Genomic DNA, 17434 nt, shown 5'->3' with positions numbered 1-17434 from the left:
ATACAGCACGATTCCAGCGTGTGGGTGTCCCTTTCTTTAACGTCGTAAAAGTGTCATTTAAGCGTTAAAGCGAGAGAGACTCTGAGATATTGAGCCTGATTGATTGAGTTTGACTCTATTGATTTGAACAGTTGAGGCAGTGGAACCACGTTTGGCCCGCATGATGAAATTTCTTCTTTATCTTTACCCACGCGTCACTCCACGGCGCTGCCAGTATGACTCATCCCCTCTATTTACTCAAAATGAGAACAGGGCAGATGGATACTGATGCATCTATGTCGGTCTCCTGACAAACATTGTTATTCTGCAGATCACGTTGCCTCGCTCACATCCATTTGAAATATTTAGAGCAAAAAGGTTGTTTGGAGTTTGAGCATTCTATAATTCAGCTTTGATTAGGCTGCAGATGGAAAATCCAGCAGCGTGTCCGAGCATAATATATTCTACCTTGCTTGCTTTTAAATCATGCCACAATAGCTACAATTATGACCATATAATCTGTGCAACGGTGGGGAAAAAAAAAAAAAAAGCTGCCTCTTCATACATGCGACTCCATAAACTGCTGCATTTGCTGCCGTCGTTCTTGGGGCAAAGTGATTTATTGTGACACAAAGGGGTGATGCCCTGCTCATATCGTGTCTCACTGAGAGTCACATATTGGCTTACAGTCAAAGTCACCTCCCTCCTGCTCATCAGCTCCTGGATCGACCACACGAAGCTGCCTGGATTTGTTGTTCTGGCCAACGCGCACAGAGAATCTCTACCTGAAATCTGCTACTTCGCCACCTCCATGTTTTGCTTCATTGTCTCTATAGCTTGTTTTTTTTATTTCCCTCCTTTCTACCATAGGCCTTTTCTTTAAGTGTATTTGTTAAATTAACAGGCTTCTGGAAAACACAAGTGGTAGAAAACGGAGTAACTAGGTTACGTGTTCCAGACAAATTGTGAACGAGTGTTTCTCCGCCAGACTCCTGGGAGAAACTACAATATTTGTTTACAGTTTGAAGTGTGAATAGAAAGATCCCCCGCTGAGGAAGCAGTGGCACGACAACAACTCATTCTCCATCCACTGCTTTGGGTTCGCATTAGAGTTTAATCATAATTTCAGTGAGAATTTGGATAGTTTGCTGCAGGAATGATTTTTTTTTTTTTTTTTTGCACCACTGACCATTGTTACGAAATAAAATGTATTTCGAGGCATCGGAATAAAAATTCAGTTTTTCTAGTTTTGTGCACTTAACAGCAGAGTGAGCGCCAGCCTCTGTAGTTACTAATTCCCCTGACTCATCTCTGTGAAAACTATAATCCCTCTCTGTCACCCACACACATACCTCCAATGACAATGTATTTTATATAAACTACTGTAACTGCACCACTGTTCAACAGCGATTATAAATAAATAGCGAGTATATATTGAGTGGTGAAGTGATTAAATGTTGATTAGTTAATTTAAGTTTTTGCTAAATTATGGATTTGGTCATGAATAACAAATTATATGATGTGTATTAGTTTATCATTTATTAAAAGTTAAAAAAAAACATACTATGTTTTATTCCATTTCAGCTGCTTTTTATGTTCTATATTATTCCTTTTAATCCAGTTTTCTGTGTTTTTTAAATTGCCCTGTGTTTCTTTTACCTCTTGTCCTGTCGCCTGTAAAGTATTTTGAATTAATTGGTTCCATATAAATAAATAATGATGAATAAACTAGTCTGGCCTTTAGAGCATATTTCTTTCACAATTTTCACAATTTTTTTTCCTTTAAAGATTTTAAACTATTTTGTTCTCTGCTTTTATTTTTCAGTCCAAATTGGAATCTGTAATGAACATTATCTGTCATGTGAACATTATGCAAATTCAGCCACTCTACTCATTTTTTGTGCAGTGGTGATATCTTGTCTAAACTCCCTAATTATTTCCACAGAAAATGGTCAAATCTGAAAATTGCTTGCAAATTTGATCAGTTGCTGCACTTTGATCACAGCAGAGACAGGGGCACAGGTTGGACGTCCTCTGAAACCTGAAATCTGAATTCATTTTGTAGGAGTGGCATGGTGTAGCTGTTCAGAGATCATCCAGAGGACACAGTTTTGAAGCCTCTGCACAACCAAACATCTAACCTGTGCAACCTGTACAATAAACCCGGGGGCTGTTTACAGGTGGAGGAAGTCTAGCTAATGGAGATCGATAAAGTATCACACTGACAAATAACTGACACCCAAACCCATTGACCAGGCTCTGAGTCACACTGAGCGAGGGGGCTCAGCGCTCTGGGTCATCCCTCATCTTATCACCCAATCTCTTAGTTTCAATCCCTGACCCCTAAAAGAACATTCGCAGGTTGTCTCTATAGTGTCTGATGAATTATTGAGGAGCTCCTCAAAGCTCTGATCTTGTCAGAGTAAAACCGATATAGCTCCTACAACATCCTGGTACTGATAAGCAGCTCGGAGGTATGCGAGAGAGAGAGGGAAAGCGAGGTCGTGCTGAGGTAGAGGAAAGAAAGAAAGTGAAATATGGAGATGAAAAGAAAGAATTAATGAGCTTGTGGTTGGAGAAGGAGACATTTGCATTAAATCTGTAATTGTGTCAGTGTGAATACAGTTAGTGCCTAGAGATGTTCCTTCATGTAAGTGTGTTCATGCAAATGCACAAATACAGATCAGGAACAAATTAAAGGAACACACGGCCATACCACCCTGAGCACGCCCGATCTCGTCTGATCTCGTAAGCTAAGCAGGGTAGGGCCTGGTTAGTACTTGGATGGGAGACCGCCCGGGAATACCAGGTGCTGTAAGCCTTGGACTACTGTAATTCCCTATTATCAGGATGTCCAGTTAACTCTCTAAAAAGCATCCAGCTGATCCAAAATGCTGCAGCGAGAGTACTGACTGGAATTAGCAAGAGAGATCATATTACTCCTGTACTAACTTCTCTTCATTGGCTTCCTGTAAAATCCAGAATTGATTTTAAAATCCTTCTCCTTACATATAAGGCCCTCAATGGCCAGGCTCCTTCATATCTCAAAGAGCTGATAGTACCATATCATCCTAACAGATTGCTTCGTTCCCAGAATGCAGGTTTGCTTATGGTTCCCAAAATCTCTAAAAGTAGAATGGGAGGCCGAGCCTTTAGCTATCAGGCCCCTCTCCTATGGAACCAACTGCCAGTTTGGGTTCGGGAAGCAGACACCCTCTCTAATTTTAAAACGAAGCTTAAAACCTTCTTGTTTGATAAAGCTTATAATTAGTTGTAGTTACAGTCCTAGTTATTTATTAAACTTATAGTTAGTCACAATTATCTCTATAGACACTGTTACAGTTAAGGATATAGCCCTTAGTAGGGCTGGCTCAGGCAACTGAATCTCCTATAGGACCCCTAAAGGTCCACTAGGACCACTGTAACCTCCAAAAGACACCTTCAGCCTCCCTAATGACCACCAGAGCCTCCTAATGGGCCACTAGAAACCTCTTGAAGGACTACTACGATGTCTTAAAGGACCACTACAACCTCTTAACATCCCTGTGCACCTCCTGAAGGACCTATACAAAATCCCCATCGACCACTAAAACACCCCAAACAATCCTGAGAACCTCTTCAAGAACCACTAGACCTTTGTTAAGGTTTCTCCTTTAATTTGTCACCTGTCTGTATCTTTCCAAGTGTGTCTTTCTGCATGTGCATGTTCACTCCGTCGCTACATCCCCACCAAATGTTCCATCTCTGTATCCAGGTCCCCACTTCCTGGGTCTCGTCGCTCGTCTGACAGAGGCTCATCAACAGCGCTGGAGGATCCAAACCAAAGCTTTTAAGTGGGTGATATAATTAAAGCTCCCTAACAAAGTCAAAGTTTAATTAGCCTGGTGGGAAAAGCAGGAATCATTCACACGAATTGCACTCCGCTCACTCTCTCAATTTCGCATCCTCTCCTTGGCTACCTCCTCTTCTCCCTCTCTGTATCTCCGTCTCTCTCTCCTCTCCCTATTTTTCTGTTGAGCGCAAAGGAACGTGACACAAATCTCAATGAGGGTCAGTCCCTCACAAACGCAGTCGTTCCGGCTTTTTCCCCCACTCATCTCTTCCTCTGGTCTTTTTCTCCACTTCCTGTGCTTTGTCTGCTCTGCATCCTCTCGTCAGCTGCCTCAAAATCATCTTTTCACGTCAAGAGTCATCATTTAGCACTCGATGGTCTGGAACCAAATGCAGTTGCTAGAAAACAGGTTGCAAGCCTGGAAATGTATGCTGTAATACTACAGCTGCAGGTAAACACATCCATAAAGCAGATGGGAGCTCCACTGGCTCTATATAAGAAGGTGTTGTATTGATCCCCATGAATTCACAGCAGTCATATCTTGCTCGGCTTAATAGAAAATCCACAACTGTGCTTAACGTTTCTTCCTCTTTCCTGAAGGCACTTCAATAAGCTGTATTCTCACATGTAATTGAAAACACTGAGAATCGGTCCTATCGTACAGCGACTACAGGCCTGTGTTTGCGGGGCAGTGATGGAGAGGGGACATGTTTTGCGGACAATGTTCAGTCTTCTCTCTTCTTGTCCACGGTTTTCGCCCGGGCTTATCCGACCCCGCTGGCTTGCTTCGCTTGGAACTCTTGTGGCATCTGGGAGGTGTGATACGGAGCAGGTGCGTGCGTGCGTGCGAGTGTGTTTGTTGTTTCTCAGGAGAGACGGCTGCAGAGAGAAAACTTTACACCCACAGAGTGAGAGAGACAAGTGTCTTGTCTGGAAAGGTAAGCGTGTCTGCCGCTGTATGTGTGTGTTTGTGTGGGCATGCAAGGGAGAGGGAGAGGGGGAAAGAGAGAGAGTTGCGTTTCCCCATGGGAGATTAAGCCTGGGCATAGCATCCACCGAAAAACTCTCATTTCTCCTTTCGATAAGAAGGGAATTGAGTCTCTATTTCGGGCCCAACCACCTACAGAGACCGCAGGAAAATGCTGCACTCGAGTTTCTCAACACAGGTTCAGATCAGTTTCTCCTCACACACACATACCGACTGCTGTAATCTCCTGCCGTTTACAGTCCAACATATATTCTATTCCAAGCACTAATCCCCATTCCTGAGAAAACTTAAAAAAAAAAAAAAAAAAATTGAGTCTAACAAACAAAGACATCATGGCTTTTGTGACTCAACTGTTGGTTTTTGTTTATCATTGTCTGCTCTAACCTCAGGACACTGCAAGAGGTTTTTTACAGTAGATCCATGCTAAGATTAGAGATAAGATTTTCAGTTTAATTTGTCATTTCTTTCTATTTGATAAAACCCTTTGAACTGAGCCCCTAATAAATATATATATATATTCTCACACTGGCTTTTGTTCTTTCACAGCAGCTGCTACCAAGATCGAGTCTGGGGAGCTTCAGAAGCAAAGAAGAAAAACGGTACTTATATGCAAAACTGATCATAGCAGCTCAAGCATACTTAAGACCAAGGCTAGCTAAGGCTGAGCGTGATTTGATTAAAGACAAAGCGAGATTTAAAAAAAACAAAAAACACATTTTCCAAGTTCTAGTCCTGTTTCCAAGTGTTAATTGTTCAGGTATCTTTTAACACACGCTAAACCTATGGCAAAATACTCATCTGTGATCTGCGATGACTAACTAACCTGTTGCACGTCATACCCCCGTCTCTCTGTTTCACTGTGACTTTAAATAAAAATAAGTTGAGAGATTGAATCGAATAATAAAGTATTTTTAAGGTGCGAGCATATTTTACTGATTGTTTGATTGAGTGCAATCTACATAGCGATCTCTAATCTGCTAAATCAAATGTGCATCTAATAAACTGAATTTTAAATGACTGCTTGTGCCTCAGGTGCTTCGGGATGAGCAGTTTATACGATTTTAATCCCTGGAGGTTAGCGCCGTAACAGCATGGAAACTGACACTGTTTTTAATGATAGGTTTCATCTGGCAATTGTTGTTTTCATCCCCCACACGCCGGAGTTAAATCTGTAAAGCCATTTAACAAGAAAAAACCTCGCCAGACAGGATCTTTCAAGATAAAACATCATTAAATTTGAATCTGCATCTCTCTGTTATGTCTCTTGGATCTTTGGGAGCCCTCACTGTAGCGGCAGCAGTAATTTGAATCACACGGCTTCACTGTATGTGGTTCTTGGCAGTTTTCAACGACGACCAGCTAAATAGAACTGGAAACCACACAGGCAGGGAGTAAAACACGTGGCCTTTAACTTCCACCTCCTGTCACAGTGTCAGAACATTGCTTGACCCGCTGTTCACACTAACAGCGCCTCAGCCACCAGGCCTGCCAGGCCACAGCTGTGTGCTGCGCAGAACAAGCTGCGTTTCCACGTTGAAACTGTCCTGCCTTGTTACAGTCGGGGCAGGAGATTGGTGCAACAGCTGGGTAAATGCCAGATACTACCACTTGGCTGAGCAGCTGATGGACCACAGTGCTGCTGACTGCCTGCTGCTTTGAAGACCAATAAGAAAGGAGGTTGAAGGGTACACATCTGGCCAATCAGAGCTGCAATACAGAGGGCTGTGCAATCACCAAGTGTCACATAAAAGTGGAGTAGGGGACACAGCAATAATCTAGATAAGTCTGTTTTAGTTTCTAGGCTGCACTTTGTTTTTGGATACCAATTACAATGAAAACAAAACTCCCTGAGTTGACTCACCATTTCCAGGCTCACACTCCTCCAAATCTTCGTCATCGCTAGGACACTCAGCTGATGCTACCAAAAGGTCATCCGCGTTCTGGAAGAACAGAGACAGGAAGGGAGAGAGGAGATAGAGTCAGGACAAATTTTATTTGTGTAGAGGATACACAGAACATCCAAGAGGATTAAGAGCCTCTGGCAGCCACAGTGAAGGTCTCTGGCTCCGCTGATGCCCACTTTCACACAAGCTAATGCAACCAGGAGAAGTAAACTTTGGGAAAAAAAAAAAAAAAAACAGCTGCAGGAGAAAAATCTTTCTCTGGTTACCACATGAAGATTTATTGTTGAGCATAGTAGTTTGTTAGTAGTAGCAAATGTGCTGAAAAATATGGAGGTGGGTGTGCTTTATGAGTAGCACCCATGTGTATTTATATAAGCAGAGACGTGAAGCCAAAGTCAAATAAGCTCTTTCTCACCAAACACCACCAATCAAAGAAAAAGCAGTAGGCATACTACAACGAGTGGGCACCAAAGTCAGATACTGAAAGCTCTATTGCACAACTATCGTTTAATTTTTTCGCTGTCATATATATATATATATATATATATATATGTACATTTTGACATTTGAACTGTGCGATAAAGGAGACAGTACACATGATGCAGTGCCTTAGTGCAGGGTTTAAAAGTACAGCAGGTACAGCAGCAGGGGTCTTGGGATGAAAACAGATTAAATCTGACAAGGTGGTTCCAATTTAGTAACCAAGGTTTGTCCTCACTACAGCATGACTCACACAGCTGCATGTCTAGACACCCAAATCTCTCCTCTCCTCCTCCTCCTCTCTCTTCTCAGCCTCTGGTTGTTATTCAAGATGGGGTCATCCGATAGAAAATGGGGGGGCTTTTGTGTGTATAATTGATTCAAGCGCCACACTGCTACGCTGAGCTTTCTCTCTGTTATTAATCCATGGCCTGGGTGTAATCATTTATTAATTACATTGTGCGAGTTTGAGTGTGTGTTCAGATCACCTGGCTCTGTCAAATGGTTCTAATGATCCTGCCTCAGTTCCCCAGCAACATCTCTATCAAACGTGCACTTACATTTCTAGTCCTTCAGCTGCTTCATTTTTCCTAACTTGATATAAAACAGCACATAATGGATCCTTTAAAAGATGCACTTCTTTGAATCGGGCAACCAGGACATCAATAAACGTCCACAGTAGGGTGTGGCTGTTTCATTTTCCTAGAGTTATCAAAGTTGTAATTTAGTGCAACATCTGTGACACACTTGTAAACCGCATTTCACAGCCTCCCCCTCCTCAAACATCCAGAACAGCCCACAACATCAGCGCTGAGTGTAATTTATTGGATGGGAAATTGTCACGAGGTCCACTAATGCAGTGTTTGACCTGGACAGAACTTAAATCAGTCTCCAAGCTGAGTCTACGAGGAGACAACTCTGAAGCATCTTGGCATCCATCCAGACAAATCAGAGAGAGATCTCAAACACCTGGGAGTGCTCTCGACTTAAGGCGGTGGCGGCACCGATGTAGCTTGCGAGCTCTGTTTTATAACACCCTGACACCAAATTTGGGTCACAGCGAGACAAGTGATGACTCCAACGGTTTCATGGAAACCCACAGTTGGAAAGTGAGGGTGAAGGAAAGAAAGAAAAAAAATCAGACCCCCACACTCACATCAAAAGGTAGATCTTTTATTCTAAGCATCAAAGCGCATTATTCCACTATGATCAAAGCTACAGCGTGGCGGGTAGCTCAGAGCTTTTGGAGAAATTGAAATTTGGGTTTCCGCTCGCTTGCTTTCCGCCACCCCGGCCTGTCTCCTGTCTCCGCTGCGTCTTGGCGGGTGCTGGGGATATTCACTAGACCGCCATAGTTCCTGTTAGCTTTGCCCACTGCGGTATTTATAATGCTATTACTATGTTTGCTCTAGCACAAAATTACACCACAGGCTCTATAGGATGGATTATTAACTACCCAAAGGACTGTATGTATGTATATACAGTATGTGTGTGAGAGGGTAAAAGAGAGAGAAATCAGGTGGACAGCAATTCTTCATGCGCCTACGTGACTGTGACTAATATAACTGATGCGGGGTCTGGAGGTTAATTTGAAAAAGTACTTTGCTGCAGATCAGTGATCACCAGTATAAAACCATAATCTATAGTGTTAAGATACTGGTGTGAGCTGTAACTGCAAATGATGATACCTTTCTCTTCAAATACATTTCCTTCAGTTCATCCTATACTGGCTTCAAAATGTCTGTTAATGTCTTACTATTGACATTTTGGCTTCAGCGTATGATATACAACTCAAATTAGTACAAGTGAATTATCCATTTCCTGCCATATGCTGTGTATGTGGAAGGTAAATCAGCACGCACGCTGGATTTATTTCAAGCAACAAAAGACGATCGACTGACTTTCATTGAACATATCGCGAGCCCCCGTAATCAGAACCTGCACAAATCGATGACTAAACAAAAGTATACAGCTTGTGTCTGGGTTATTTAAAGCCACCATGTGTAAGAAAGGGGACATCATCTTTCTGTACAAGAGCCAGACAATTAGTGACGAAAAAAAGGGGGGCATAAAAATGGTAACGAGCATGGGTGAGAACTGACGCATTTCATGAAACAACATGCAAAACATCGACTGCTTCTAGAAACACTGCTGCAGCTTCTATGACAACTGAAAGTGATGCTGACAGGATGGAAACTACAGTCTCTACTGATTGGTTAGTGCATCACAACCACCCCCCCCCCCCCCCGACAAACAGATAATAGAAACTGACTAACATGAACACGATGTCAGACTCAATAGAGTTGTGAAAGTGGGAGGCACCACTGGTATTAGATGTGTTTTTCCCTCTTCAGTGTTCCCATTTTAAACGTTTCTTTAAAGGGCATCCTCAGTTTTGCTCAGCACAGAGCTCACATAAGTTCATTGTTACAGCCACCAGTTTGAATTATTTCAACTTTATTTCAAAGAAATGGACGTTTCAGCCGTCATTTTGGATAAATGCTACAATTTCCATGACACTCTGCTGCCATTACTGCGGAGTCAGGGGCATAAAACGTGGCACCATAGCTGCTGAATTCATCTAAAATTAACCCAGATTCTGAAAATAAACTGATTTCATCTGCAGACTGTAAAACCAGTTTTCTCAGTACTGTAATCTTTAGCTGACACCTGACATTAGCAGTGCAAATAACCGAATTTCAGTCCAAGGATCAGGTTTGCGTGGGATTTTCTACAAATGAAAATATATAATAAATGCCATGAGAATGGGCTGAAAGATACTGTAATCACATTTTGAGCATTTAATCTGTAAGGATGTAACCACTTCTCAAACCTCGGTACATGACTTGCTTTTCTCGTTAGCTCGACTACAATGCGCGCCACTGCTCATGTTAAATACCCAGGTTTCTTTTGTTTATTCCAAACTGCTTTTGCTGCCATAAATATAAAAGCAAACAACACTACTTCCTGTGCACCACAGGCTTTTTTCCCAGGACAGACATACCAGACGCCGAGTGTTTGGAAGAGCAAATATAAAAGGTTTCATACACTGTCTGGTGCCTCTCAGCTGTTCAAAATCAATATTATTCTCAAGCTTTCAGGGGCTTTTTGCTTAATTTTACCAGACTACAACTGTGTCTACTCCAACCATTTCCAAATACCTCTTTTCCCTTTCTTCACTCTTTTATTGTTTCTCTTTCTTGAGGGGGAGCAAACGAGCTTGCCGGGGCCCTCAACGCACCTTTGCAAATGAGAACAAATTCCTAAATAAAAAAAATATTCACTCACACTGGGACCATCTGTATGAACGATCAGGACTGAGTAACCAACTATACGCCTCAACAATGATTTTATATCTTTGCGCGCACGGCAAAATATTGTCTCTTTGCTCATTAAAGTACGTGGATGAGTGACTCATTGGTAATGTCTATTCATTCTCCAGCACATATCCTTAATGCTATTTTGGGCTATTGTGACGATACACTATGTTCAGCCAGGTACATAATAATAATAAAGAAGAAGCTGTTAAAATGTGTTTGTACATTCACTGAAAAATAGATTCTTAGCAATAAAAAGCACTCTAAAGGTGGGACTCTGCTTTTTTATGACCGAACATAAACGTCTGTCAGCAAGTGCAGTACACATTAACGCTTGTAACAACGGAGAGAGGCAGACAGCGCTCAGAGGGCCTCTGATATCCTAAAATGGTTCCAGATAATTTATCAAAACACGGCCGTCTATGGCTGCCAATTTCGCATCACAGACCACTGCTATAAAAGCTCGTTATATGCTGAACACGGAAGAATGTTTCCGCCAAGAAGTCTGGAGGGCAGAGATATGATATTGAACTGAGTGGATGGCTACATGTGACATCTCAGAGTCGGGTTCCATTGATCTCACGTTTAGAGAAAAGACGCAGAAACACTAAACTACACACCGTTCATCTGAATAAGTCTTGCCAACTGGGCACACTCGAGACGCTGCTGTCTGTAAAGGGGGCTTTGACTGACCTTTAAGTCCCAAAATTCTTACTTGCTTGTAATTACATGGCAGCTTCAACCGTGACTGAAAGCAAGTTGCTTGGGTAAACGTTTTTTTTTTTAACACAGCCACCTTCATATCTTTTGTCAGCTGGCATCAGAGTGCTGCTTTGATGAGGCTTTAGAGGCTTTGTTAAGTGACTTTTTGTAAATGGACAAGAGGAAGAAAAAAAAAAACCCCAACAACAACAACAAACGGGAATTGATGCAAAACTAACATTCCAATTTTCTTTGAACGTTCGGGATACAGAGTGGCATGAATTGCTCACTCATGCCATCGACAGCCTCACCTTCGCTTCGCGCTAATTGGCACCGCGGCCGTGTGCTCAAAATGAGACAGACCGGACTATGAAAGGACGGAGTCTGATAAGGTTTGAGACAATGATAAAGGGACAAAGAGTGAGCTGGTCTAAATATATACAGAATCCGCTGATCATGGTTGTCAGGGAGGAGCGTGAGCGGCTTGCTGACTGATCTCAGATAAGCTTCTGTGGACATGAATAGCACTAATGAACACAACGGAATAAGAGAAACACGCTGGTAATTGGCACCTCGCCTTTGTATTTCCTGCAACATCATCAAAGCTTGTTGGACAGTCGAAGTGTAAAGTATGAAATGGACGACTTTTAAAGACGAGAGCTTTCAAATAGTTATAGTACAAAGCAATTACAATAACGCAGAAGTATCTGACACAATATACATCTGGTATAGACGTGGAGGAGAAGCTTGCATCTCTTCCAGTGATGACCCGGATCAGACTCAGACAAAAAATGCTATGCAGCAAAGTCTTTTTGCACAACACGCAGCTTGCAGCTAATGATATTTGGTGTGGACTGGAGCATGTTCCTCCTTGGAACACATGCAGCCTGTTATTAGGTCTTTTTATGAGAGTAGTGGGCCTGGATGACCCACCTCTTTCAATCTTCCAGTATGCGGGCGAGAGTGCTTCCCTACTGTTTGCTAATTGTTGCTTAGCATGACGGCGATGGCTACGCTTGGCATATGTGGATAATCACTGGACCACAAATTACAGCCTCTCACATGCGTGTGAAGGAGAGTCATAAATATATAAGTTTATGGCACCCTAAGTTCTTGCACTGTTGCTACTGCAGCATTTCCTTTTCATTATGTTTCCTCCCCTCTGCCAGCTTTTGTTGATCTGTCTGGATGTACTGTAATTTCGAGCATCCCTTCCACGTTTGGGGGTTTAGTCAGCCATATCTTCTCAATCAAAATCACTGTGTTAATTGGTCTAATAGAAGTAGCCACACAAAGCTGCTCAGTGACTCTCAGTCCACTCAGGCTGAGGGTTGTTTGAACATCTGAATGTGGCTGAGGGGCTAACAAGGGGAGGGTCTCACACAGCACTGTGCTGACTGTTTGTCCTTGCAGCTGACATATGATTTCTTTTGAAATGCACGTCGGCTCATTCAAGGCGGGTCATCTGGTTACTTGGCCATGCTGTTTAATCTTTGAAATATTGTTCTCAGCACTTTGAGATTTTGGAGGAACTTTATACAGCCAATTAAAAGTAACTGGCAATGTTTCATCAGAACCCACTGCATCAAAAATATCTACCCGTCCTAATGACTCAAACTTTAAAAAAATTCTCTAAAATTCTTTTAGCTGCGGTTTGTGCTTTTAGCTTCTCAGTATGAGTCATGCAAACAAGCCTGGATCACAAAGTCGTGACTGCTCACCTGTGTCACACTGTCCCTCATGGTGGGCGAGCGTTGTTTGCGGGTGGTGGTTGTGGCCATGGTGGTGGTTGTCTCCATGATTGTGGTGGACATGTCAGCCAGCGGGGTGGTGGAGGTGGTGTCAGTCGTGAGCACAGAGGGCACGTCACCCACCAGCCGCAGGTTGCCCTGGGTCTGGACGTTGGGGTCGCCCTCGGCCGCCAGTTTGAGCACTTGCAGGCCGTTGTAGTACAGACCTGAGATCTGGCCCTGAAAGTGGCGCCCTGTCTCTCCACCGCCGCCGATTTTGATGAACGCCTGGCTGTTGAAGATGGTCAGCTGGCGACCTGGTATGTGAGAGACAAGAAGAGGAAGGGTGGAGAAATGAAGCAGGGAGAAGAAGTGGAGGGAAGAGACCGAAAAGAGAAACCATGGAAAGAGGGGAGGAAAAAAAGGGAAAAACCAAAGCATATAAATCAGTCATGGTCCCTGGGTGAGCTTGCACATAAAGCAGAAAGTAATACAGAAGAACAGTGTGAAACGGGGGAGATAGAGAAACTGTTTCAATCACATGGGATTTCCTGAGTAACACTTTAGGGAGATTGGACCCTGGCTTGCTGGTGCTGCAGCCATTATGGAGCTGGGCACGTGCCACTTTCCCACAAAGGCAGCCTGAATCTGACAGTCAAATAGATTGCAGGGGCAGTTGCGGCTTGACCCTGAGACTGAAAGTTCACAGCGAAATGCATCTCATTTGCCCCGAGATGGAATGTATTAGAACAATGCCGGGTGTGTGTCATTGACCTCCAATGCACCTGTGCTGCACAATGATAAAGTACCTCTGCCAGAGGAAAAAAATGTCGCCCCGTTTTGCTATCCAGAGGAGGAAAATAAGATCCTCATTGGAAGGAAATGTTTAATTCAGCAGGGGTTGTCCCTCTCTGCGGTCATTACCATTCATCTGGATGGATAGATGGATGAAGGGAGGATAGGGTCGACCATTTAACCAGGGTCCAATACTAATGTGGTACCAGGACTTGTGGTGAAGGGGTGGAGTGGGGGCAGTCTGACAGGTGTAGTTTTTCTCCCTGGATTCTCTTCAGCTGATGTCAGTTGAGGTTTTATTTATACTTTCTTTTTTTTTCTACCCCATATTTGCACTCTGGCTCTCCTCGGGGACATCCCACCATGCCACTTGGACTTATGCACACTTTGACCCCTATTATGAGTCATGTGGATATAAGCGGAAGATGGGGAGAAGAGTAGAGAGGGGTGGGGGTATTATTACTGTTGGACGGATGTGGGTTAAAAACAGACCTGATGAGGTAATTACTTAGAGGAGGGATGGAAGAAGGCAAAGAGCTTTTTTTATGGATTAATCAATCCCTGTACGGAAAGAGGGAGTGTGTTTGTTTGTGAAGGGAATACTACACTAATGTGTGCATTTGAGGGTGAAATATAGACTCTGTAGTGATGGCAGGCTGCAGACCTCTGAAATGAGAGACCAGTCTGGCCTGATGGGAGCATGTGGATGTATGCATTTATTTTTATTACTCCTCACACAGGTATGAGAGACTGCTCGTCAGTGCTTATGTGCGCACATTCACACCTCAAGCTCATATAATTTGCTGAAAGTGAAGTCTGTGTGTGTGTAATTGTGTGTAATGATGACAAATGAATCTTCAGAATGTCGCTGTTGTTTTCTCTGTGGGATTGCAGGCCAGCGAGGACGGTCTTCTCCCTCATCAGCATGGTGGCACTGGGGGACAGGCCCGGGCCCCATTTGTTTCCAATAAAGAGAGCTGAGAGGGTACTTCATCACTGTGATTATGATTTACTTTCAGCCTATATGAGTGCACTCGCTCTGATGCATGTGTAACACCCATAGGGGTGGGTCTATCAGACAAATGTCTATTAATGCACATGTGTGGATGCCACATGTTCAGTATATGTGTATCTCTAAGTTTTCTAGAGGATTGTTGGAGAGATAAATCTATTCCACCGAGACAGGCCATTACACGTGTCATCCCATTATCAGATCATTAGGCCTGTCAGGGGCCCACGAGGGACTGAGCTCCCATCCCCGAACTTTATAATGATGAGACTTAATGTCTGGCATATGCACTGTTGACATAACAGCTGAGTCTCATTCTATTATCTCAACACGAAGTGTGTTTTTTTGTGGGAGTGATACAATAAATAGAAGGAATGGGGAAAAATTGGTCGAGTGGTTGACATCAGTGAGGAGAAAACACAGGAGAATAGCCACACTTGTGTCAAGAGAAACATCAGGATTGAGAACACAGGCAGGATCAGACTCAGAAATGCACAAAAACAATATCATCCCACCTCACACCCCCCCGCCCCCACCCCCTCATCCTGCATCCAGTGTCCTTGACAAGAGGACACATATATATACGCCAACACATCAGTCCAGAGGGTCTCCTGTTTCAAGCAGTCCCAGTTGATTCCCAATGAAAGGGTCACGGAGCGAGGAGAAGTTGAGGACACACATGTTCATGTACTGTATGCTATCAGTCCTCTTGGTTTACCAAGCTGCTCAAGTTCCCCTTCATATGTTCGACCCCCCCCCCCCCCCCCCCTGTGTGTGAGCAGCAACTCCAAGTCAAGTCAGAAGATGAGTGTATTGGTGTCACAGTTACATTCTGAGCCACAGACAGAGTCATGAGTAAGTCCTATTGAGTGGCTTATGATGATAATGAGTGGGGGGGCAGTAATAGCTCTGAAAGTCGCACACATGCATTGGTGTATGTTGACATATTTCTTTACGTGTCCAAGCATGTGTGGGGTCACCTATTTAATTACTACCACAGCCGGTGACAATGTCCGCCTTCACAAAACAGAAGAGTGTCTGAAGACGAGCCTTGAGAGCAGGGCAGCACTGTGATGGCCATTTATGCGCTCCTCCCATCTGAGAACAGGAGAAAGGTGCCCTCCAGACTAGATGAAGGGAAATCAGTGTTTGTTTTTGTAGCTGTCTGGTCAGGATGAGACTCTAACAGGGCCTGATGAAGTTATTGTTTCAGGGTCTGCCAGGTCAAATCAAAAGTGACATGCGGTTTTAGAGCCAATTTTGGCGGCAGGCCTGAGTGGAGTGGGGGTGGAGGGGTGGGGGAAAAAGCCTCTGCATGACAAGCAATCACAGCACTTAATATGACAGAGCTGGATATGGTGCTGCTGCAGAGAAGAGGGTGTGTGTGCGTGTATATAATAACTTATGAAATATGTCAGTGAAATGACCTTTATGTGTGTGATAGCTGGCCTTTTCAAGTAGTGTGTACTTGGCCAGCATTTATTTACATATGCCTTTCTCTTTGTGTGTTTATGTGTGTTTCGACAGCTGTGTGTGTGTGTGTGTGTGTGTGTGCGTAGACAGCCAAGCACACGGGGTTTGCACATTGATGAGGGCCTATTGGACCAATTTGGTGCGATTGGGTGGCTGCTGCCTCACCTCTCTCCCCAGGGCTCTTAAGGTGATAGGCATTTAATGGGCAGAGACTTGTGGAAAGAGGGGGGGAGCAGACAGGGGGAATGAGGGGTTGGGATGGGTCGGGGGGTGGGTGGGTGGCAGGAAGCCAGCCACTCATTGTAACAGACATTCATGGCCATACACAAAGCCTTAATTAACTGCAGTGCAGCAACTGGAATGGTCAGGCTTCTGCAATGAGCTGCTGCAGACACTGAACTGAGAGACTCAAGCCCGATCAATCCTTCTATCTATGTATCCATTCATTTGTCCGTCTGTCTACTTACCTATCAGGGCTGGAGAAGAAAAAGACTAAAACACGATTTAAACCCAGTTTTTAGGTCTTTCTGTATTAGACGGATGAACAGGAATAACAAAAGACCAGTACCAATTGACTTTCATCAGCATGCTAACATGCTGATGTTCAGCAGATATGTTTATTATGTTCACAACACAGTAGGTCTGGGAATTAATAACCTAAAATTACAGTGCTGACCTGATGATGGTGCTAGATGAAAGGGGTGGAGGGGGGGTTAAAGTTCTCACAGTTCATCCTGAGGAAAACACGGATGTCTCTGCAATCCATTTCACCCCATTCATCCATCCTCAGGGAGAAATCTGTGACAGGTTACCGCTTTTTCTTCTTTCACTTCCGTACACCCACCTCCAAACTCTGTCAGTCCCTATTACATTTAAATCCATATAGCATGTTCTCATAAAATCCATAGGGGGATATGAAATACACAAAGAAGCACACAGTGCCCATCAAATTTGTCACAACAGAGCAGAGTAAAAATAGCTCTGGGTGATGAAGGGACAGGGATAGAAACGTGATGGAAACAGAGTGAAGCAACATAAAGAGAGGAGGAGAAGAAGCCTGAGGAGGACCGAGCAGTCAAACATATATTACTTATAGTCCTGTTAATCCAAAGGCTAAGTAGAGATTGGTGAGGATTTTGTGTGTTTTTTTTTTGCATGTTTCAAAGGTTTCCTTGACTAGAAATCATGCTTCAGAGGTGCTGCAGCTTCTTAAATCTCTGCTCCT

General features: G+C 43.5%; 1 protein-coding gene and 1 non-coding gene across 2 annotated transcripts in view; one reads left to right on the top strand and one right to left on the bottom strand.

The window, feature by feature from the left end:
• Positions 1–17434, bottom strand: part of nrxn2b (neurexin 2b) — a 511829-nt gene that overhangs the window by 3902 nt on the left and 490493 nt on the right. Inside the window, exons 19-20 of the mRNA XM_041030969.1 lie at positions 12924–13249; positions 6661–6739 (exon numbers count right to left, since the gene is read on the bottom strand). Coding sequence (XP_040886903.1) covers positions 6661–6739; positions 12924–13249 — 405 coding nt within the window. The remainder of the gene's footprint in view (positions 1–6660; positions 6740–12923; positions 13250–17434) is intronic.
• On the top strand, positions 2682–2800 carry LOC121177558. Its single transcript, XR_005893276.1, has one exon. It is a non-coding gene; the product is annotated as a 5S ribosomal RNA (ribosomal RNA).

Source organism: Toxotes jaculatrix, chromosome 23, assembly GCF_017976425.1.
Source record: "Toxotes jaculatrix isolate fToxJac2 chromosome 23, fToxJac2.pri, whole genome shotgun sequence".
Taxonomy (NCBI): Eukaryota; Metazoa; Chordata; class Actinopteri; family Toxotidae; genus Toxotes; species Toxotes jaculatrix.
The sequence above is the reverse complement of the archived record's forward strand: the minus strand, read 5'-3'. Positions and strand labels throughout refer to the sequence as shown.